The sequence below is a fragment of the Sciurus carolinensis genome, chromosome 4 (assembly GCF_902686445.1).
Source record: "Sciurus carolinensis chromosome 4, mSciCar1.2, whole genome shotgun sequence".
Classification (NCBI taxonomy): domain Eukaryota; kingdom Metazoa; phylum Chordata; class Mammalia; order Rodentia; family Sciuridae; genus Sciurus; species Sciurus carolinensis.
The window spans coordinates 125,331,203-125,352,853 of NC_062216.1; the positions used below are offsets into that span (position 1 = coordinate 125,331,203).

Sequence of the window (21,651 nt, forward strand, 5' to 3'; positions counted from 1 at the left end):
TTTTTTTTTTTTTTTTTTTTTTGCGGTGCTGGGGATTGAACCCAGGGCCTTGTGCTAGCAAGGCAGGCACTCTACCAACTGAGCTACATCCCCAGCCCCATCCTTTAACTCTTTAACAGTTACAAAAATTAAATTTCAGGTAGATGTGCATCTAATTGGGAAAGACAAAACAAAGAAAATTTTGTAGAAGAATGAATATCTTTATAATTTGGAGAAAGGTGAAGATTTCTGAAAACAGATATAAAATAGCATTTGAGTTGAAATCAAAAGACTGGCAAATTAAACTATATTAAAAGTGGGAACTACTTATAACCAAAATACATAAAAAAGTGAAAAGCAATCCATAGAGCAGGGAAAGATATTCACTACACATCTAATCTACATAAGGCTTCTACCCAGAGTATTAAAACAATTGTTACAAATTTATATCAAAACAACTAAACAAACAAACATACAAACAGGCAGTAAGTAGAAATACTTGGACAATAGATTGGAACAGGCATCCCCTCCCCACACACTCAAGAAACCAAATGGCTAATAAACATATAAAAAGATGTTTACCTTAATCAAGGATTCAGTGATCAGAGAAATGCAGATAAATATCAAAATGAGATATCCCTAAGAACCCACCAAATGATTAAAATGAAAAGATTGACAATATTAAGTGTTGGCATGACTGAGGATTAACTGGAACTCTAAACAACACTGACTTTATAGTTAGTGACTTGTGCTATTTCATGGGGACTTGCACTCAGAAAGACTTTGTATTGGTTTTATTGCTCAGCTGTTGCCATTTTGAAATTCTTAATAATTTTGTCTTGGACCATGTATCTTATAAGTGAAGCCTGAGAGGATGCTTATAGCATAAGCATGTGTAGAAAAGGTATACACATTGTGAATTCATTGTCCCCTGCCAACCATTTGCATTTTGGTATTCAGGATGCCCTGTGTGCACAAAATTCCATGTGACCACAATGCATGGGAGTTGAGCTAGACCCAAAGCACATCGACAACTGAGTGAAGGGAGAGGGAGGGAGGTTGCTGACAACCCACAGAAACCAACTCTCCTTACCAACCAGGACTTACTTGGAATACAGAAAAAAGCCAGTGATGTTCTAAGAAATGTGAAAGATTAAGAAATCTTATCATGGGCTGGGGTTGTGGCTCAGTGGTAGAGCACCTGCCTGGCACATGTGAGGCACTGGGTTCGATCCTCAGCACCACATAAAAATAAATAAAGGTATTGTGCGCATCTACAACTAAAAAAATTTTTTTAAATATTAAAAAAAAGAAATTTTATCATATCCTTTTCCACTTGTGTTCCTTTCCTGTACTAGCCAAGCAATACACCAAAAAAAGAAGACATAGAAGGAAAGGAAAAAATAGGCAAGCATAGTTTTTTTTTTCTTTTTAGTTCATCCTAATCAGTAAGCTAAAGGAAGATATTGTTATGTGCACACATCAAAAAGTGAAATAAAAACAATTCAGTTTTGTGCAGCTTTTCCACAGTTCTTGTAAGAATGAAATACATATGAACACATGTTATGAGAATCAAATTGTGCAATTTTTGTGATTACACACATGAGTTAAATGCTCCTTTACATTTGCATTTAAAATTGGCATTGCACAATAGAAAGATCAATGGTAAAACCTGTGTTAATAATTTAAAAATATATTTTCTTTACTTATTTATATTTTCTTTACTTATTTTATGACATTTAATAGCAAAATGGCAAGTAAAGATACTTCAAAAAAAACTTTTATATTTTAATATCTTTAATAGAGTTTTCCCCCTGCTTTTTGAAGAAGTGTTCCCACATTTTTATTTTGCAGTGAGTCCCATAAATTTTGTAACTGACTCTGATAAAGTGAGCATAAAATAGAGCAAACCCTTTGGAAAATTGTTTGGTAGTATCTACCAAAGCTGAACATATATTGCAGATTCCGAGTCAGCAATTACATTCGTAGGTAGAATTGATGCCCAACAGAGATGTCTGTTCAGGTTTTCAGAAGACGTACCCAAAAGTATGCATAGCAGCATTATTTACAGTAGCCAGAAACTAGAAACAACTAAGGTGCCAATCATCAGAAAAATTGATAAATTATGATATATTTATATAATTGTATGTCTCACACAGTGAAAAAGAAAAAGAAATGACGGTTATACTTAGTATAGAAAACCTTGCAAACATAAAACTGTTTTAAGAAGGGAGTTTAGCTCATCTAAGTCCACAAGCAAGATAGGATTCAGGCACAGAACTAATGAACTGCTCAATGACCTTATCAAGGACCCAGTTTTTCCTCTCACTAGACCATTCCCAGGGCTCATTTCATTCTAATATTGACCTCTATGTGGTTGCAAAATAGCTCCCAGAAATGACTTGAGTGGCTATATATTCCTATTCAGATAGAGATAGAGAGATAGAGAGGTCTAAGATGATAGGATTTCCCCAAGCTATAAATGTATTGGAACAATTCAGCTCAAATCTGAGTGTATGAATCTCTGTAAATTTAAATCTGAAGTCACAGGAGACCTTAGCCATGTGGAAAGAACACACTGGGTAAGTGAATAGCAAGTACAAAAACTTTGATGTGGGACTTTTCTGGTTATGCTCAGGGGCAGCAGAAAGAGAGTAGCTAAGGTCAAAAGATCAAGGAAACAAGTTCGTAGGGTAAAGGGCAAAGGAGCTGAATAAGAAGGGGAGGTATAATGCAGTTCATTGAAAGAGTCAGACTTTTATTGACTGTGATTAGGAGTCACTGCAGGCTTCTTCAGAGAGGAATGACATTATTAGTTAAGATTTAAAAGGGTCGCTCCAGTGCAGTATGGAAGAAAGGATGTAGGAAGCAAGAATGGAAGCTGCTCTTTGGAGACTACCATAGTAAATCCAGACAAGACAGGAAGGTGGCTCAAGCCAGGAGAAGCAGAGTTGGGAGAGTGGTCAGGTTCTAGATACATTCTGAATACAGTATTTGCTTGCAGATTAAACGCGAGCTGTAAGGAAATTGAGGAGTCAAGGATGACTCGATAGTTTGGAACTAGAAAGATGGAGTTGCTGCTAACCTAGATGGGAAGAATAGGTTCAGGAGACAGGATCAAGAGTTGAATTTTGGACATGTCTCTGGAGTTCAAGAGAGAAGTCTGGGATAGACACATAAATTTGACTCTCTTTGGTATACAGGTGACACTGATTGCGATCGCCAAGGGAGTTGGTGTAGATAGAACCAGGAGATTGAGCTGTGTGGCGTTTCAAATTTAAGAGTTCAGGAAGAGAGGAGGAACAGAAGAGAAATCTGCAGTGGACGGTAAGTGAAAAATGCAAGAGAATGTGATGTCCTAGAAGTCAGATGAAGAAAGTGTTTGTGTTGGTGCATTCCTGGAATCCAAATGACTCGGGAGGCTGAGGCAGAAGGATTGCAAGCTCAAGGCCAGCCTCAGCAACTTGGTGAGTCCCTAAGAAACTTAATAAGACCCTATCACAACATTTTAAAAAGGGCTTGTTTTAGTCAACTTTTTCACTGCTGTGACTAAACGGCCCGACCAGAACAATTGTAGAGAAGGAAAAGTTTGAGGGATCATGATTTCAGAGGTCTCAGTCCATGAGAGGCTGGCTCCATTTCTGGGGCTCAAGGTGAGGCAGGACATCATGGCAGAAGAGAGTGGCAGAGGGAAATAACTTACATAATGATCAGGATTTTATCCACATGCCAGATACAAATATATACCCCAAAGTCATGCCCCAACTCCCACCTCCTCCAGCCACACCCTACCACTTCAGTTACCACTCAGTTAATCCCTATCAGGGGATTAATTCACTGATTAAGACTATAACCCATTTACCTCTAAATCTTCTTGCATTGGCTCACATGTGAGCTTCTGGGGTACACCTCACATCCAAACCACGAGAGGGCTAGGGATGTGGATCAGTAGTAAAGTGCCCCTGGGGTCAATCCCCAGTACCAGGAAAAAAAAACAAAAAACAAAGAAACAAAAACAAAAACAACAAAAAAAAGCTGATAGGTCAAGTAAGATGAGGGCTGAAAATCCCATAGTATTTGATTACAATGATGAGGACCTGGCTGAACCTGAAGCCAGCACTTTCAATGGACAGTGGGCTTAAAAGACAATAGGAGGAGAAAAATTGGTATAATGAGAATATTCAACTCTACCCCAAAAGAGAGCAAGGGAGCTAAAAATGTGTTTCAGTGGTAAAGCATTTGCCTACAATGTATGAGGCCCTGGGTTTGGCTCCCAGTACCATCAAGAAATTATGTTTTTTGATGACATCATATGTGTATTCTGTTGGAATAGAATAGTAGAGATAAGGAAACAGCTGCCCTTGATGCCTCTGATTCAGGGACAGGAACAGGACTGAGTTTACAAGTGAAGGAATTAGACTTAGATGGGCCCCTGGACCATCTTTCTATAGGAAAAGGGGAGAAACTATATGTTGGTACACATGCTGGTAGAGAGGTGAATGTGGTAGGGAGATCTTGTAGAATTTTTTTTTTCCTGATGCATTGGTGTTCTCAATAAACATTCTTAAGGTTATATGCTGAGCCTGAGATTGAGAGGAAGGTGATAGGATTGAGGAGGAAAAAGAAAGTGTAATATAATATTCAAGGACACCAGAAGAATAAATGGAATAAAGGTGCATAATATTATTGCTTGGCAGCATGAAAGAGTCATGGTTTTGATTTAGAATTAAGTTAAAAATAGCACGATTTTTTTTGTTTTTGTCTTTTATAGCTACACTGTACCTGGGTACAGAGACCAAACTTGGAAAGTTAGATGTAATCAAGATGGTAGATTTACCAAGAGAGTTCAGCAAAATGAAAGAGGAACCAGGAAACAGAGGTCACTTACAAGGAAGTGATTATAATAGTTGACTGTGAACTTTATGGATAAAGAGAAAAGTGAAGACATCAAAAGGGTGGGGACAGAAAAGAGGTAGCATGATTTGGATTCAATATCCTGGTGAGGGGGAAAGGTTGTTTAAGTCAGAGTACTAGAAATACAGGAGGTGTGGTCAGAGCAGAATCATGAAACAGAAGTTATAGATAGCATAAAGTTATGGATAATGACAAGTCTAGGGGTAATCATTGGCATGAGTAGGTGAAACAGAATAGAATGGGGCTCAAGGTCACTGGAGGAGAGGAGTCAAGGAACTGAGAAGCTAGGGTAGTGAAAAGTTAGTCGACTATACTACATATACGTTAAATCACCTAGAAGTAATACAGGAATAATATTGCAGAGAGTGGCAGTAAGTCAGGAACTGGAGAGTCAAAAAATGAGGAAGAGGAATCAGGATGGGAGAGAACTGTTGGGGAACAGCAACAGGGAAGATTAATGAGTGCTGTAACTGATGATATAAAGTTGAAAACTCAAAGGCAGTTTTAGGATAGGGCGGGAACATGGTCTGGTAACTGCCAGTACTGGAAATGCAGATTTTACACAATCTAGCTTTCACTTAAAATCCTTGCTTCTTGATGAATTAGACCTGGCAAAGCAGGCATTTCTGACTGCTTCCCTCACTGTTATGCTTTGGATCTTTAATGTTCCCTACAGGTTCACATGATAGAGGTTTGCTCACCAGCATCTGGTGCTATAGGGCAATGGTGGATCCTTTAGGAGCTGGGGCCTAATGGCAGGAAACTAAGTCATGGGGAGCCTGCCTTTTCCTCTTTCTACTTCCCAGCTACCTTGAGGTGAGCAGCCTTCTCACCACACACTCCCACCATGACATAGGCCCAAAAGTAATGGGAGCCAAAAGACCATGTACTGAAACCTCTGAAATCATGACCCATCCTGCTTTCAAGTTAAGTCAGGTATTTTGTCACAGTGAAAGAAAAAGCTGAACACACTCACCCTCATTGACTTCCTGGTTCCTCTGCATATTTGAGTTTGCCTCCCCTGTTCTAGAAATTCAAGACTTCCATAATACAGTACTAATTGTATTTTGCCTCAATTGTTTGGTAGCCCCTTTAAGAGATATGGAATTTCACAGGCATGTACACTTTGACAATAAAACCCTAATCATTTGGATGAAGGGAGATGGAAACTCCTGCCCAAACCGCACAGGCTTTACCAATTTTCAAGTATGTTTTCATGGAATACTACCTTTTGGGACTTCAGGTAGGGGTACTAACTGCTAGGGAATCATCACTGCTGATCCCTAGGGGGAGCTATTCCCAAAGTAAGACCTGAAATATTTCAAATAGGTGGCGATAGAGCTCAGTTAATGGGCCCTGGGCCATCTCCTGGTCCAATCTTTAAAAAAAAATTCCCACCATTTTTGCATTTTTGAAGCATTTCCCTCTCTCTTTCTCTCTCTCTGTAGTTCTGTCTGTAGCATTTGTATCATGCCTATGGCGGGGTTTAATGGTATAAACGGTAGAAGATTTCAAAGCAGCATTTTTTATTAAACTCCATGATGAAGCAAAAGGAAGGTTCGGTGAAACACTTTGAGGAAGGAAAAAGTGGTCAAAGTTTCGTCATGGAAGCCTAGGGAGAAGAAAATGTACTAACACCAAATAGTAGAGGTGGGGCCGCCTTCTGAAACACAATTTTACTCTGATTTGTTTGGTGCCTCCAGTTTTTCTGTTGTTGGCCTCTACATCCGTCTTTCCCAGCAGTCACTCTATGCGTGCATGTTTTCAATCTGTTTAAAATTCGGTAAAAGAGTTGGGAGGAAAAGATGCCAAAAAACTTGGGAGTGGCTGTCTTCAGCCAAGTGGGGTCACAAGGGATTATTTTAATTTTTCTGGGTTTTCTAAGTGTTCATAATGAACTCATGTCTCTTCCGACAGAATAACATGAAATAAACCTTTTATTAGACGTCAAGACGGTCGTGGCGGTCGCCTGTAATCCCAGCAGCTCCGGAGGCTGAAGCAGGAGGATCAATATCATAAGTTCAAAGCCAGCCTCAGCAATTTGGCGAGGCCCTAAGCAACTTAGTGAAACCCTGTAAACACTGTCTCAAAATTAAAACGGCTGAGGGAGGTAGCTCGGTGGTAAAGCGCTCCAAGGTTAAATCCCCAGTTATCCCACCCCGCAAAAGACATAAATCATCCAGGCCAGAAGACAGCCCATCCCAGGGCAGGCAGAGCGGGTGGTAGGGACACAAGGAGTCCCGAAGTCCTGGTCTTTCCTTTTGGTTTGTCTCTTCAGTCACATTCCACCCAGAGGAATAACAGGACCTTTCAAAACAGGAAGCCAACCAAGAGCCAGACTCAGGGAAAACCCGCGGCCAGGCCCCAGGTCCGCCCGGGCATCTCTGGGGAGCGGCGCTTTGCGTCATGTGGGGACCGCCCCTTGTGAGGCCCGGGCACTGCGAGTTCAGAGGTTTTGGCGACAGTGGTGGAAGCAGGATTTCCGCGGTTGTGTAACGCGCGAGGTGCGGTGGAGAGGCCGGGGCTCCGCATCCCCACGCGCCTCGAGCAGCCGCGCCATGGCCGGGAACTGCGGGGTCCGCGGCGCGCTCTCGGCGCACACGCTCCTGTTCGACTTGCCGCCCGCGCTGCTGGGCCAGCTGTGCGCGGTCCTGGACAGCTGCGACGGCGCGCTGGGCTGGCGCGGCCTGGGTGAGTGCGGCCCGGCGCGGCGCGCGCGGGGCGGGACGGGGCGGGGAGCCGAGCTGCGGGGCCCGGAGCTTCCCGGCCGAACCCGCCTCTTCTTCTCGCACGCACTCCCGAGACCCACACGCTCCCTTTCCCGTCCAAAGAAACTTGGGGTGTCTTTGCTGCATGATCAAGTGAACTTGGGAAAGATACCGCACGGCAGCATCGAACTATTCCTGCCTTTCGGTTCGGTGGTCTTCAAATAAGAACTTATGTATGCTGCCTGTCATTGCAGAGTCCACCCGGAGTAGAACTTTCATAGTAAATCACCTTGAGAACTTTTAGATGTGTACCCTTTGGTGTTTACAGCGCTTCCGAGGCTCCAACTTGCTTCCCAGTGTAATGCTAAAATTAATTACTGTTTGTAATTTACTATCCTGGCTCTTAAACATATCTTACTTATTTAACAATCTAGTGAACTGAAAGTTTATTCTACGGAATGGCTATTTTAATCTAGAAAAAATGGTTTCAAAACTCCTTTGTATGCAGACATTGAAAAGTTGAGCAACTGCCTTTTGGAAGTGTTGAGGGTAATTATCAGAAATAATTTCAGACAAAAATCTTTGTTTTGTACAGGTAATTTGGGTTAGATTTGATACCCCATGCTGTCGCATTTATTGTTAATTGAAAATAAATGTGATTATGTCAAAACAGCTTTCATTGTGTGAAATAGTAATTTTTCTTACGAAGAAGAGTAGAAAATCTATGAAGAGAAGTTTTCTTGGTTTTAAATAAACAATGTGGCCACATTTTCTGAAACTGTACCATTACATTTTTATATAACCTCTAGTTATATAAAAATCATATATTTTAAGCTCTATAATTTTAAATTATGGCCTTCAGTAAAATATCTCAGAAAAAGATACTTGACTCTGATTTCTGGAAAGCAAAAATTTTCAATGTGCATTTGAGAAATAAGAGCTCTTCTCCACCAAATATTTTTGAGAGATTTTTGAGATGGGGTATATATATTTGTACCTATAGATTTCCTACAGTTACTGAATTTGTGAAGGAGTAGTGAATAGGGCCAAGTAGATATCATAAATGAAGGAAGCAGGTTGATGGTGACAGTAAAAATGTAAAAACCTATGTCCCATTTAAAAGGGGCAGACAGCACTCAGTCTCTGGTCATTGTGGCTTTCCAGCAAGTGCAGCTCAATTTACTGGATTCTCTCTCTTCCACAACACTGAAATCTAGATATTCTTGCTTTAAATGGGTGTCCAGTTGTCCTGTAAGTCTGATGCTATCGCCATCACCAGTGTTTTAACAGGTAAGGACACTGGAGTACAAATTGGTTCAGTAATTTGCCCAGGTTCACACAGCTGTGAGTGGCAGAGCTCGGACTTGAGCCATGACAATGGATGCAAGGCTTGTGCCCTTACCACCGGGACGCTAACACTTCCCCCTTCCGCTGTGCTCTTTTCTGCTGCATCTGACAACCTCTCTAAAGTACAGCATTTCTGACTTGCAAAAACAATTCAGTGATCTATTTAACTATACAGCCATGTTTTCCTAGTTATGGAAATAAATGAAGAGGACTCAATCTAGGACAAGAAAGGCTGTCTATTCAGAGCAAAGGAAAGGGCCACTATTGCTTACATTTGACAAAAGGCAGGCAGAAGGCTTTAGGTATGTCTGATTGCAGACTGGTGGCATGAGGAAACTGCACGCAGGCTAACTAGAGGTGAGCGAGCATCCTCTGTGATTGTTTAGATGTACATATTTGGCTTTCTTGGGTTGGTCTTAAACTGAAAGTAGGAGCAGAAATTAAGCAAGTTGTCAGTTACTAATCAAGTTCCGGCAGTATGGGGCCAATTGCTAATTATTTGGCTTCCTGGACTCACTGCTACATATAATAGTCATGGACTGATTATTGTAGATAGAAGGCTAGCTTCTTGAGCTTGAGTTGATACTCATTATAGGCCTGAGGTTCTACCTTTACATATAGTCTGGTCATTGTTCCTTTGATTCTCTAGGGGAGGGATCTAAAATGTTTACTCTTTGACATTCCAGCTGTAATTCACTGTCAGGGAGTTATGCTTACTGATTGCCTGAACCTTATAGCTGAAACTGATCAGCTGCTTCACAAACTATTGATTCAGCACTAGGGAAGGCTGCCCAGTTCAGGGTGTCCAAGGCAACTGAATTAAATGTGCTGCATTTCCCTATTGGTACAGTGGAGGAAGAAAGTGGGGATGGAATGCAGGAAGGAAAAACTTGACCTTTGAGAGGAGAAGTAATAGTGATAGAATGCTGAACCAAAAGGCTGCGTTGGGGGTAGTGGGTATAGCTCAGTGATAGAGCGCATGCTTCAGCACAGGAGAGGTCCTGGTTTCTATTTTCAGTTCACACACACACACACACACACACACACACACACACACAGTGCACTTTTATGCTTAGACCAGGTGAAATTCTTAAGGCACAGAGGGACCACAATTTCAAATGGAAAACAACTGTGATAGTAATAGATGAAACTCTCTCAAGCTGATCATGATTCTTCTGATGTGAACTTCAAGATACAGTGACAGAAGCAATAGATCCTAGTGGCCCCCATGGTATGATGAGTGCATGCAGGATAAGGTAGGCCAGTGGCTCACACATTGGAATCACCTGTACCAGCTTTCTAATAGAAAATTGCCCTATTCACTCTTGGGGCAGCTGGTTCAGTAAGTCTTAGGGGAGGTTCCAGGATCTTTTGTTGCATGCCAAATGAGTATGAATCTGATGCACAATCTGATTTGGGAACCATTGGTTAGGCCAAACTCTTTTCTATTTCTCTTAATTCTTTGTATCTTTGATAATATTCTACACATTACTCTTCAAATTACTTCATCAATTATTGTTATTAAAAATAGTATGATCCCAGTATAATACTAGGTTGATGTTGATGACTTTATGGCTTTATAATAAAAGCAAGAGGCCTGATTAGAAAATGTTATTTACTTCATAGACATAATAATGGATATACAGAACCTCTTATGACAACTCCTATTATATATATCCATACATTGATATTTAACTTAAATTGCAACAGCTCACACTATAAAACCTTGCAGCACTAATGATTAAAGGAGATGTCATTTTTTAGACTCTATATAAAGGGTGATATTCAATTATCTTCCTCTAAAAGGAAAGAAGACTGCATAAATTATTGTTAATTACTTTAAAACAATTTACGTAAAATCTTAGATGTACATTTGAACATTTAATAACATTCCAAAATAATAGCAATAATAACAATAGCTGCCATCTATGAAGTGCTTGTTATTTGCCAGACACTATCCTAAGCATTTGACATGGATTATTTATTTACTTATTACAAAAATTCTCTGAGGTAGATACTTTCCCTGTTTCAAGTTTATTGATGGGAAAATTGATTATTAGAGAATTTATTATTCTCTAATAATAAATTTATTTATTATTAAATTATTAAATTATTAAATAAGTAATTATTAAATTTAATAATTATTAAATTTATTATTCTCTAATAATAAATAATGTATTATTAATAATTATATCACAGTTTACTAAATGGCAGACTAGGATTCTATTCAAATGATTGAGTTTAGAGCCTTCATTGTTTTTTTGGTTTTGATTTAATTTTTAAATGGTTCTTATTTTTAGAATAGTTTTAAATGCACAGAAAAATTTAGAATTTGGTGCCAAGAGCTCCCATATATACTCTACATTCACACTATACTCAGTTTCTCCTATTATTAACATCTTACATTAGGATTATACCTTTGTTACAATATGAACACATTATTAACTGAAGTTCATACTTTATTTGCACTTCCTTCTTTTTTACGTAATGTCCTTTCTTTGTTCCAGGATTCCTTCTGGGTTGCCACATTACATTTAGTTGTATCCTTCATCTCCTCTTGACTGTGATGATTTCTGAGCCTTCCCTTGTTTTTAATGACCTTGACAGCTTTGAGGAGTACTGGTTGTACTTCAGCTGGGATTGGTCTGATGCTTTTCTCATTAATAAACAGGTTATGGATTTGGGGGTGAAGACCTCAGAGGTAAAGCACCATTTTCATCACATTTTATTAAGGATATGTACTATTTATGTGAGTTATCACTGTTGCTGTTAACCAGGGCTGAGGTATGTCAACTAGGTATCTATACTGGAAAATGACTCTGTCCTCCTCTCTCCATATTGTACACTTTGGAAGGAAGTCATTGTGTGTAGCTCCCATCTAAGGAGGAGAAAGATACCCTTCCCTCCCTGAAGGTAAAATAGATTCTTTTTTTACTACTGCACTACTTCTCCCATCTTTCAATGCGCTCTTTAGATCTCACTTCTACACTAAGCTACTCTCTCATTTCTCTGTTCCCCTTAATGGTAAAATTCCTCGAAAGGGCTATTTATAGTCCAGTCCCTTTTTTCCTTCTGGAAACTTCACCAATCAGGCTTTCATCCCCCCTCCTCCTCTTGAAATTCCTCCTCAACATAGCAAAACACAGTGGTCATTTCTCAATATTCTTATTTGATCACTTGAAGTACATTCTTTACTTCTAGAACATTATACTTTCTGACATTCATTTCTTCTTACAGATTCCTTTTTATCTCGTAGAGTGCCCCTGGCTTAGGCTGTGCACCTCTTCTCTTCTGTTTGCCTGCTATACCTACTACCTTGAAAATACACCACTAACTCCCAAATTTTTAGCCTGGCTCTCTTTCTTGAACGTCAGCCTTCTTTATCTATTTGTCTACTTGACGGTATCTCTAACTTAACATTCCAGAAATGCCCCCTCCTCCCAACGTTTTCCCATCTTAGTTAAGGGAAATCATATCCATTATTTACTTAGGTCAAAATATTAGTCTTTTGTGGCTTCTTGCTTGCTTTCACAAACCACATCTTGTCTCTTAGCAGTTGATGCTTTTAACTCTGCCTTTAGGACTTATCCACTAATTTAACCGCTTCTTCTCCCTGCCACAGGGTCCAGACCATCAGCTCTCACTTGGATTACTTCAATAGTCTCCTAGCTGCCTTTGTGCTTCTCAAAGCTCTTTTCAACACAGCAGTCACTGAGCCTGTTAAACATGTAAAGCATATTATATTGGTACTTTATTCAGAACCTCTGGTAGCTTCCTGACTCACTCAGGGTAAATACCAAAGTTCTTCATGGCTCTCTCGCTCCTTTCTCCCTCTTATTTGCTTGACTTAAACACATTAGCCTCCGTTCCTTGAACAAGTAAGGACATTTTTTTCCTGGAGGTAACGTTGGAGCTGGCTTCTCCTCTTGCATAACATTTTGCAAAACTATTATCTACCTTGACCACTTTTAAAAATGGATACTCTTCCATACCTTTCCTCTCCTACTTTATTTTTCTCTATTATCACTTTTGTCTTCTCTCACCTCCTTCCTGTTTGTTTATTGTCCACCTTAACATAAGCTTCACAAGGGCAGGGACTTTTTTTTTTTTAATTTCTTAGTAACTCTCCTAGCATCTGAAATTTACACTTGGTATTGAGCATGCAGTTGGTAAATCTCTATTTTGAATGAACGAACGAATGAGCAGATGTCTATTTAATGTCTAAAACCTCTTTGGGCACAATCTTAGACAAAGCATTGTATTAGATGCAACATTGGGGCTCCTCCTTGTAAGGATTTTCCAGTTTAGTGCAGGCAACAGACCTATATACATGCTATAAAGAAGTTAAATAAGGGAAGGATGTATGAGAAAATTGTATTGATCATCAACTGGATATGAATTTCTACAACTTCTGAGTTGCATACAGAAGTGCTAGTGTTGAAGGTGAATTGTTCTTTTATTCTCTCCCAGAGGTATTTATGTTAGGTCCTTACCTGGTTCTATGATTTAGAGAGCAAGATAGATAGAGGGACATCTGAGAAAATGTACATGTTTAGTCCCACCCCTGGCTGTGGAATGAGTCTTATTCAGGTATGGCACATGAACTTAAGCCTAGATGTGGCAAAGTATTATTTCTTATAAAATTTACTCACTGCAGGGTATTCATTCCTAGAGTCTGGGGTGAGGGTTAGAACCAACTTAGATTTTTGAGTCTTATTTTACTTTTTTAGAATTAAAATATCTTTAATTTTATAGGTTGTTTTTAAAAAATTACCTAATTTCTTTGTGGAAAGATATCTTTCTGTTATCTAAAAACAAACTTTGTAAGATACTATCTTAATTTCCCAGAGGTTTTAGCACATGGTCATATGCAAATACAGATTCCAAATAGGGGTGTGTTGCAATATTCTAAAAAACCCCTTCAGAAACATATTTGCATATGGAGACATGATTCTGCAACTGAATTCCCCAGTGGTTAGCACTACCTAGACAGTCCTGCACTCTCAAAACAGCCTCCAAGGACCTTTGAGCATCTATTAATAGTAATTAAACAATGATTATCTTCACATAAACTCATTTCTCAACTTAGCAGGTCATCTTTTGGGTTTGTATTACACCAACATGCCTTTCAACGACAGATTTGCCTTCTAAAAAATGCTTTTAAATAATGCTGAGTTACAGCTTATTTTTCTAAGTTAGTTTTACAATTTAGAATACTCTTGACTTTATAACACTACTAGTCGGAAACTTTCCATTTTATTTTTATTTGCTTTCTACTGTGCATAAGCAAAGTCCTGTATTCTGAAAGGGAAAAGCAAGGAAGGTTTGGCAAAAGCTAGAAATAGTGGAGAATGTAATTAAGATATCAAGAATTTGTATTTTGTTGCATCAAGTTGGAGCTATTGTTGTATAGAATTTGATCTAACTGAATATACATTTTATGGATGCTAAAAACACTCTAGTGGTGTTTCAATTCAGATGCTGCATCATCCTCAGAGAAAAGCTTTTAAGGTTGCACCATGAATTGCCAGTTTAGAGAGAAAGCGTAGTTCATCTCTCATCCTGATGGCAATTCATACATGTGGGCACTATTTATTTTAACTGAGTCCTGATCAGTTTCTCACTGAGAACTACTTTAGAAAAATGCCTTTGCCTAATCTAACTTTGTAAAATCACTCTCCTTTGGCATCTGTTCATTCATACTGCAGCTCAATCTCAGGAATGTGCTTAATAGAGAACATCACATCTTACATTAGCAGTTCCTCAGTCAAATCACCAGATGCGAGAGCACAGGGTTATGACCCACTGTGCTTTAAAAAGGGACCTTCACAACTAACAAAGGAAAAAGAAATATTGGGAATGGAATTATGCAGAAAAATGGACACCCTCTGGAATTTAGAACATTAAATCTAGATTCCCCTAATAGTCATAAACTGTTCCTTTCCTACTGGGAGAATTGTGTGAACTATAAAATGTTTATACCTTTTAAGTGTAAATATTGCAAATGAGATTCCTGTGACTATTGCTACCACATGGATCTTTCAAAAAAAAAAAAATAAAACTGACATCACTTTTCAGAAATCTGAGGTTGGTCGGTTGCTTTCAGAATGAAGTTTAAATTCTTGTAATACCCAGGGTCTCTGTCGTTCAGAAAATACGTACTGAACATCTAGGTGCTAAGCATGTTCCTGGAAGTAGAAAAGCCACGTGGAGACTTCATGGAGCTTGTTCTCTGCTCTGGACGCAGGGCTCACCTCTGCTCCCTCAGCCTCTTCACTGTGTATGAAGCAGTTCTCGGTCTGACATACCTCAGTCTCGGCCAACCTCGCTCCCATCTCTGTGTTGCAAGGCTAGCACTAAGTCTTGGTCACCCTCCTGTTCCTTTCCTGACGGCGGTTTTCTACAAAAGCATTTTCCCTTTTGGCTCCTGTGAAATCATGTGCCAATATGTTTTTTCCAGAGATTCACAGTATAGAGGGAATTATTTTATCTATTTTTGAGAAGGCAGAATTTGTTCTGCTATGTAAATATTCATTACTATTAATTTACATGGCACATTATGCCTAATATTCTGTAAATATTTGCCACTTAATTTTCTAGTAGAAAAAACAGAAACCTAAACTTCACCTTTTCTGAAAGGGACTATTCTTCTGATATTTAGGGTTCTGTCACAGGAATGTTAATTTTGAGATTTGAAAACTAGAAGTGTTTTTTTGCTTCATTTTGTTTCTTGGTGCTGGGGATTGAACCCAGGGCCTCCCACATGCTAAGCATGTGCTCAACCACTGAGTCACACCCCCAGCCCTAAAGACTGGAGATGTTTTAAAGTTCATGCTCTTATAACCAGCAGACCAAGGAAGATAAACCAAATTTAGTATATCCTGTAGGTGGGAGGGCTTCAAATAACAGTTACTGATGGAAAGTTTGAGATTGTTCAGTGGGACTGTGGCTTGCCTAGAGTCCTACTGTGGCTTCAGGGCCATCACTAAGCCCCCTTGTTCCTGTATGCACACAGAGGTCCACAGCCATGCTCTGTTTTGACAGGAGTCTTTTCTCCTTGGGAGACAGGATAATCGACAGGGTTGAGAGTTATTTGTTGGTTTTCCGGCTGAAATTTCCTGTGATAGTCTACCCTATCCAGTCTCATATGCAATACTTACACATATTACAATATTTACAGTAGTTTGACATATTATAAGTTTGCTTTTTGCTGTTGGAAAGAGCACTGGGTCCAGTGCATCTGTCTCTCATGCAGTGGCCCAGCATTCCAGGCTTCTTCAATCATGAGACACCCCTATGTCACCATGTGCTTTTACCACTGCTGCAGCAGGATTGGGAACCTGGTAAATTGTGCCTTGACTCTTCAGTGTTTCTGCTGGAATAGACACATTGCTAACCTTATAGAGAAGGGAAATATAATCCTCCATAATGGGATAGGGGATTGGAAATATTGGAGAGCATTGGTAATGTCTACCATGTCAATTTTAGCTCAAAGAACAGGGGCTATAGTGACTTAGGTACTTCCTTAAGAATTGATCTCCCTTTAGAAATATCCATTGCTTTAATCATGGCTCGGGGTCCAGAAAACACCCCTGTAGAGAGCCTTCCCTGGGTCTTTGTCTTTAGTTAGGGACCTATCTCCGTGCCCCACTGGTGTATGCAATTACTGTATCTTGGCTCATCATAGACAATGGCACATGTTTGAACACCCCAATCCACGGTATTCTCTCAAGGGTTTCTAGAAACAGCTAAATAAAGTGTTCGTGAAAAATGTGTTTCAGCCAAAAAGGTAGACTATATATATCAGAAAGGATTGCAGTTATCTCATTATCCACAGGGGATTGGTTACAGGACCTATGCAGATCCTAAAATCTACAGATGCACAAGTCCCTTATATAAAATGGGATAGTATTTGCATATAACCTATCCACATCCTCCCACATGGTTAAAATCATCCTTAGATGACTTAATACCTAAATCAATGTAAATGACTACAGAAATATTGTTTAGGGAATAATGACAAGAAACAAAGTCTTTACCTGGTCAGTATAGACAATCTTTTTCTGAATATCTTTAATCAATAGCTGGTTGAATTCACAGATGTAAACCCAACAGATATGGAGGGCCAACTGTGTTTTAAACAGCATCACAGCAGATTCTACCAATATTTTTACTCTACACTCCTCCTGTTTTTGTTTGTTTGTTTTGTAGAGATAACAATCTAAAACATATTTGGCATCTGGATAGTTTTTTGCCTCTTCATGAAATACTGTCTCTTCAAAGAAATGAGGAATGAATATAATCTTACCAGAACTTAAAATAAGGAGGAAGGATAAAGACATTCCAAATCAATAATATCAGACATTTTATTGTAGCTGGATTTTTTTCCCTTGTAGCCTAAACATGCAATCAAATTCAAAGTCTCATTTATCCTTCCTGTTTGATATCTAATCACAAAAGTTGCCAGTCTCTTTCCCTCTATTCTCATACAAGAAGTGACTGGATTAATTCAAGATGCAACTTTGTGTGTATTAGTCAGGACAGACTACGTTATGCTGCAATAATAAACAACAACACAATTTTAGTAATTTGACATAGGATAAGTTTGCTTTTGCTGTTGGGAAGAACACTCAGAGTCCTTTGTATCTGTCCCCAATGTGCTGACAAGCATACTAGGCTTCTTCAATCCTGAGACAACCCCAGGTCAGCATGGGCTTCTACCATTGTTATGGTGGAGTTGGGAAATTGTGCCTCGACTCTTTAGTATTTCTGCTAGAATAGACACATGCCTAACCTTACAGAGAAGGAAAATGTAATCCTCTGTAATGGGGTAGGGGATTGGAAATATTGGAGAGAATTGGTAGTAGCTACAATATCAACATTTGGCCCAAAGAATGGGGGACAGTAGTGATTTCAGATTGTGATCTTTTTCCACTTTCAGGATGTGCTGAGAGCCTCAGCAAGAACATAAAGTCAAAGTAAATTGAATATTAAAGCAAAGCCATGTAGAACTGAAAATTTGGGGAAAGAGGTTGCTGTATTAAAGCAGAAAATGCCTACCTTTCCATGTTTTGATTTAAAATCCTATAACTTGTACAGCAACTCCTTTACACAAACTTTGGACCTTGAAAGAGACTTTAAACAGAAGAAAGTTCCATGAGGCTAATTGCTTTCCTCAGATCTGAACATCTGTTGAAAGGACATCAGCCTTTGAAGAATATCATTGGTGGATAGGAGAGTCCTTCAACAAAGTTGGTTTCTTTGCTGTTTTAGGGTTATTTTTATATTCATGTGTGGCAGAAGCAAAGGGTACTGAACTCCCATTACTAGTTACTGTTGTTTACTGGGATCCCCATGATCAACTTCACATGATAGTTGAATTACATCCACAGATCAGTATCTGGGATCCTTAATTTTTTAGGGACTCTGGATGGTAAAGCAATTAGGAAAATCTGCCATCACCATCAATGACTCAAAAGCACATCTTAAAACTAAAGATGACTGAGCTAATCTGGGAATATTATTACAGCAACAAGAAAGCTACCCTTTTGTCATTTGCCTTCTCTCACCCTCTCTTGCCTTACAGTACACTTTAAAACTTGGAAGCTGTGCAGCAAGGTGAAATAAATTTTCACTTGAAGAATCCTTTTAACTCTGGGCACCATAAATTCATACACTTTCAGTACCACTTTAAGGTACTTGTACAAGACCCAAAACAAGTCATATGCATGGATCTTGAGCAATGAAAAACCTAATATCCTAGTGAAACATTTTCCTGACCCCACCCAGATATTAGCTTTTGCAGTGCTGGGGATTGAACCCAAGACCTTGTGGTTATAAGGCAAGCACTCTACCAACTGAGCCATATCCCCAGTCAGATATTAGCTTTTAATTACTTAAAAATATTTAACAGCAAAACTATGTGGAAGAAGAATTTAAAACACTCTTGCATAAAAACTTCAACAGATGAAGCTAACTGTATTACAAATAAATTATACCCACCCTGAAATGAGTGAGGAGGAAAAGAATTAACCTAAGTAACTTTTGAAACAGCATCATAACTGGATGACTTTAAGCTAAGGACTAAAGAATCATTACACTCTAATTTAGTGAATGTGTTTCTCATGGAGGTAGGTTAACAATTCTGAAAGTACTTTACGAAGTGTAGTGGAATTAAATTAACAAGTAAATATAGCATCAGTGATAAGAGTAGCATTTCTTACTGTTCAAGAATTAAGTTACAAATAAGGAATAACTAAAATGTGAACCTCTGGGATTGGATTGGAATCAGAGCTATCAGAATAAACTCTTGGTTGTAACATGTATACATACAGGTAGAGAAATGTGGATGTGTGGATTAGTGTACATCTCATTTCCTAACTCTGTTTGCTTTGAGAGCCTCCAAGCAATGGGACTCTAGCCACCATAAGCACATTTGTTACCTGGATCTTAGCTTCTAATCACCGTTGAATCCTTGGGCAAGTCGTTAATTCCAGTGCTGGGGAAGGAGAAATGCAAAAATATGAGCTTTGAGCACCTTGTAGAGCCAGCAACTGAGAAAGTGCTTAAATAAAGATTGGGCTTGTCAGAACACAAAAGCCAACCTAAACAGACAAAGCTAGAACTGCTTCAGCAACAAAATAAATAATGATAATGTGTTAGTCAGCTGTTTGCCACTGTAACCCAAAATGAAAAATGAATCACTTAGAGGAAGAAAGATTTATTTTGGTTCACGTTTTCAGAAGTTTCAGTCCATGGTCACCTGACTCCATTTCTTTGGGCCTGAGGTGAGACAGAACATGGTGGGAGGGCATGGCAGAGGACAGCTGCTCAGCTCATGGCCGCTGGGAAACAGAGAGTGAGGAAGGGGCCTATCGCGCTCCCCGCCCGCAGAGAGACACGACACCGGATCGGAGCAAGTTCTTTATTTTCTGCTATCTGCTACTTCTGGCTGGCCGCGCCGGCCTTACATTACATACAACAACCAATCAGCTTATAGATCACGAGGAGAAAGCATGGACAGTAATGGAGCATAATAGTGTGCATATAGCAAGCATGCAGTGTCCACGAGGACCCATGGCCAATCACATTAACTTCCTCAAATAACGCCACTTGTTGCACAGAGAATTAGTCTGCTGGAGGTACCTGGTTTTGCTCTCAGCACTTCCTTGGCACATTGCCAGGCGCCATCTTGGCCGCATCGTAGGGCTGGGGTCCGCGGTACCCCGACAGGGGCCAAGAAGAAGAAGGATTCCCCAAGGGCACACCTCTAGTGACCACTTCCTCCAACCATGCCCCACCTGCATACAGTTCCCACCTCCTCCAAGTAGTCCATTCAAATTATTAATCCACCAAATGGATTAATCCACTGATGAGGTTGGAACCCTCATGATCCAATCATTTCCTAAAAGTCTCATCTCTGAATATTGCCTTGCCTTTAAGTACATAAGCTTTAAGTACAGGAGCTTTTGGGGGACATTTCAAATCTAGACCATAATAGATAGCATTGGATTTTATTTATTTATTTATTTTTTATTGTAAACAAATGGGATACATGTTGTTTCTCTGTACATGGAGTCAAGCCATACCATTTGTGTAATCATAAATTTACATAGGGTAATGTTGTTTGATTCATTCTGTTATTTTTTCCCTTCCCCCCACCCCTCCTACCCCTCTTTTCCCTCTATACAGTCCTTCCTTCCTCCATTCTTGCCCCCCTCCCTAACCCTAACTCTAACCCTAAAACTAACCCCTCCCACCCCCATTATGTGTCATCATCCACTTATGAGCAAGATCATTCTTCCTTTGGTTATTTGAGATTGGCTTATCTCACTTAGCATGATATTCTCCAATTTCATCCATTTGCCTGCAAATGCCATAATTTTATCATTCTTTATGGCTGAGTAATATTCCATTGTGTGTGTGTGTGTGTGTATATATATATATATATATATATATATATGTATATATATATATATATATATATACCACAGTTTCTTTATCCATTCATCAATTGAAGGACATCTAGGTTGGTTCCACATGCTGGCTATAGTGAATTGAGCAGCAATGAACATTAATGTGGCTGTATCTCTGTAGTATGCTGATTTTAAGTCCTTTGGGTATAGGCCAAGGAGTGGGATAGCTGGGTCAAATGGTAGTTCCATTCCAAGTTTTCTAAGGAATCTCCACACTGCTTTCCAGAGTGGCTGCACTAATATGCAGCCCCACCAGCAATGTATGAGTGTACCTTTTTCCCCACATCCTCGCCAACACCTGTTGTTGCTTGTATTCTTGATAATCACCATTCTAATTGGGGTGAGATGGAATCTTAGGGTGGTTTTGATTTGCATTTCTCTTATTACTAGAGATGTTGAACATTTTTCCATATGTCTGTTGATTGCTTGTAGATCTTCTTCTGTGAAGTGTCTGTTCATTTCCTTAGCCCATTTGTCGATTGGGTTATTTGTATTCTTGGTGTTGAGTGTTGAGTTTTTTGAGTTCTTTATAGATTCTGAAGATTAGTGCTCTATCTGAAGTATGATTGGCAAAGATTTTCTCCCACTCTGTAGGCTCTTTCTTTGCATTGCTGATAGTTTCCTTTGCTGAGAGAAAGCTTTTTAGTTTGAATCTATCCCAGTTATTGATTCTTGCTTTTATTTCTTGTGCTATGGGAGTCCTGTTGAGGAAGTCTGGTCCTAAGCCG

The 21,651-nt window shown here is 39.4% G+C and overlaps 1 protein-coding gene across 4 annotated transcripts in view; it reads left to right on the plus strand.

Annotated features, from left to right (window-relative positions):
• Positions 1–7,111: 7,111 nt before the first annotated feature.
• Irak3 (interleukin 1 receptor associated kinase 3) overlaps positions 7,112–21,651 on the plus strand; it is a 62,350-nt gene continuing 47,810 nt past the window's right edge. For 3 of the 4 annotated variants that reach the window (XR_007108440.1, XR_007108439.1, XM_047550727.1), the window contains exon 1: positions 7,115–7,584. Coding sequence is in view for 2 of the 4 variants with exons in the window: in XM_047550727.1 (XP_047406683.1) it covers positions 7,452–7,584 (133 nt within the window). In the remaining 2 variants the exon portion in view is untranslated. Of the gene's footprint in view, positions 7,585–21,651 lie in introns of all 4 variants that reach the window. The other variant, XM_047550728.1, reaches the window with a different exon arrangement.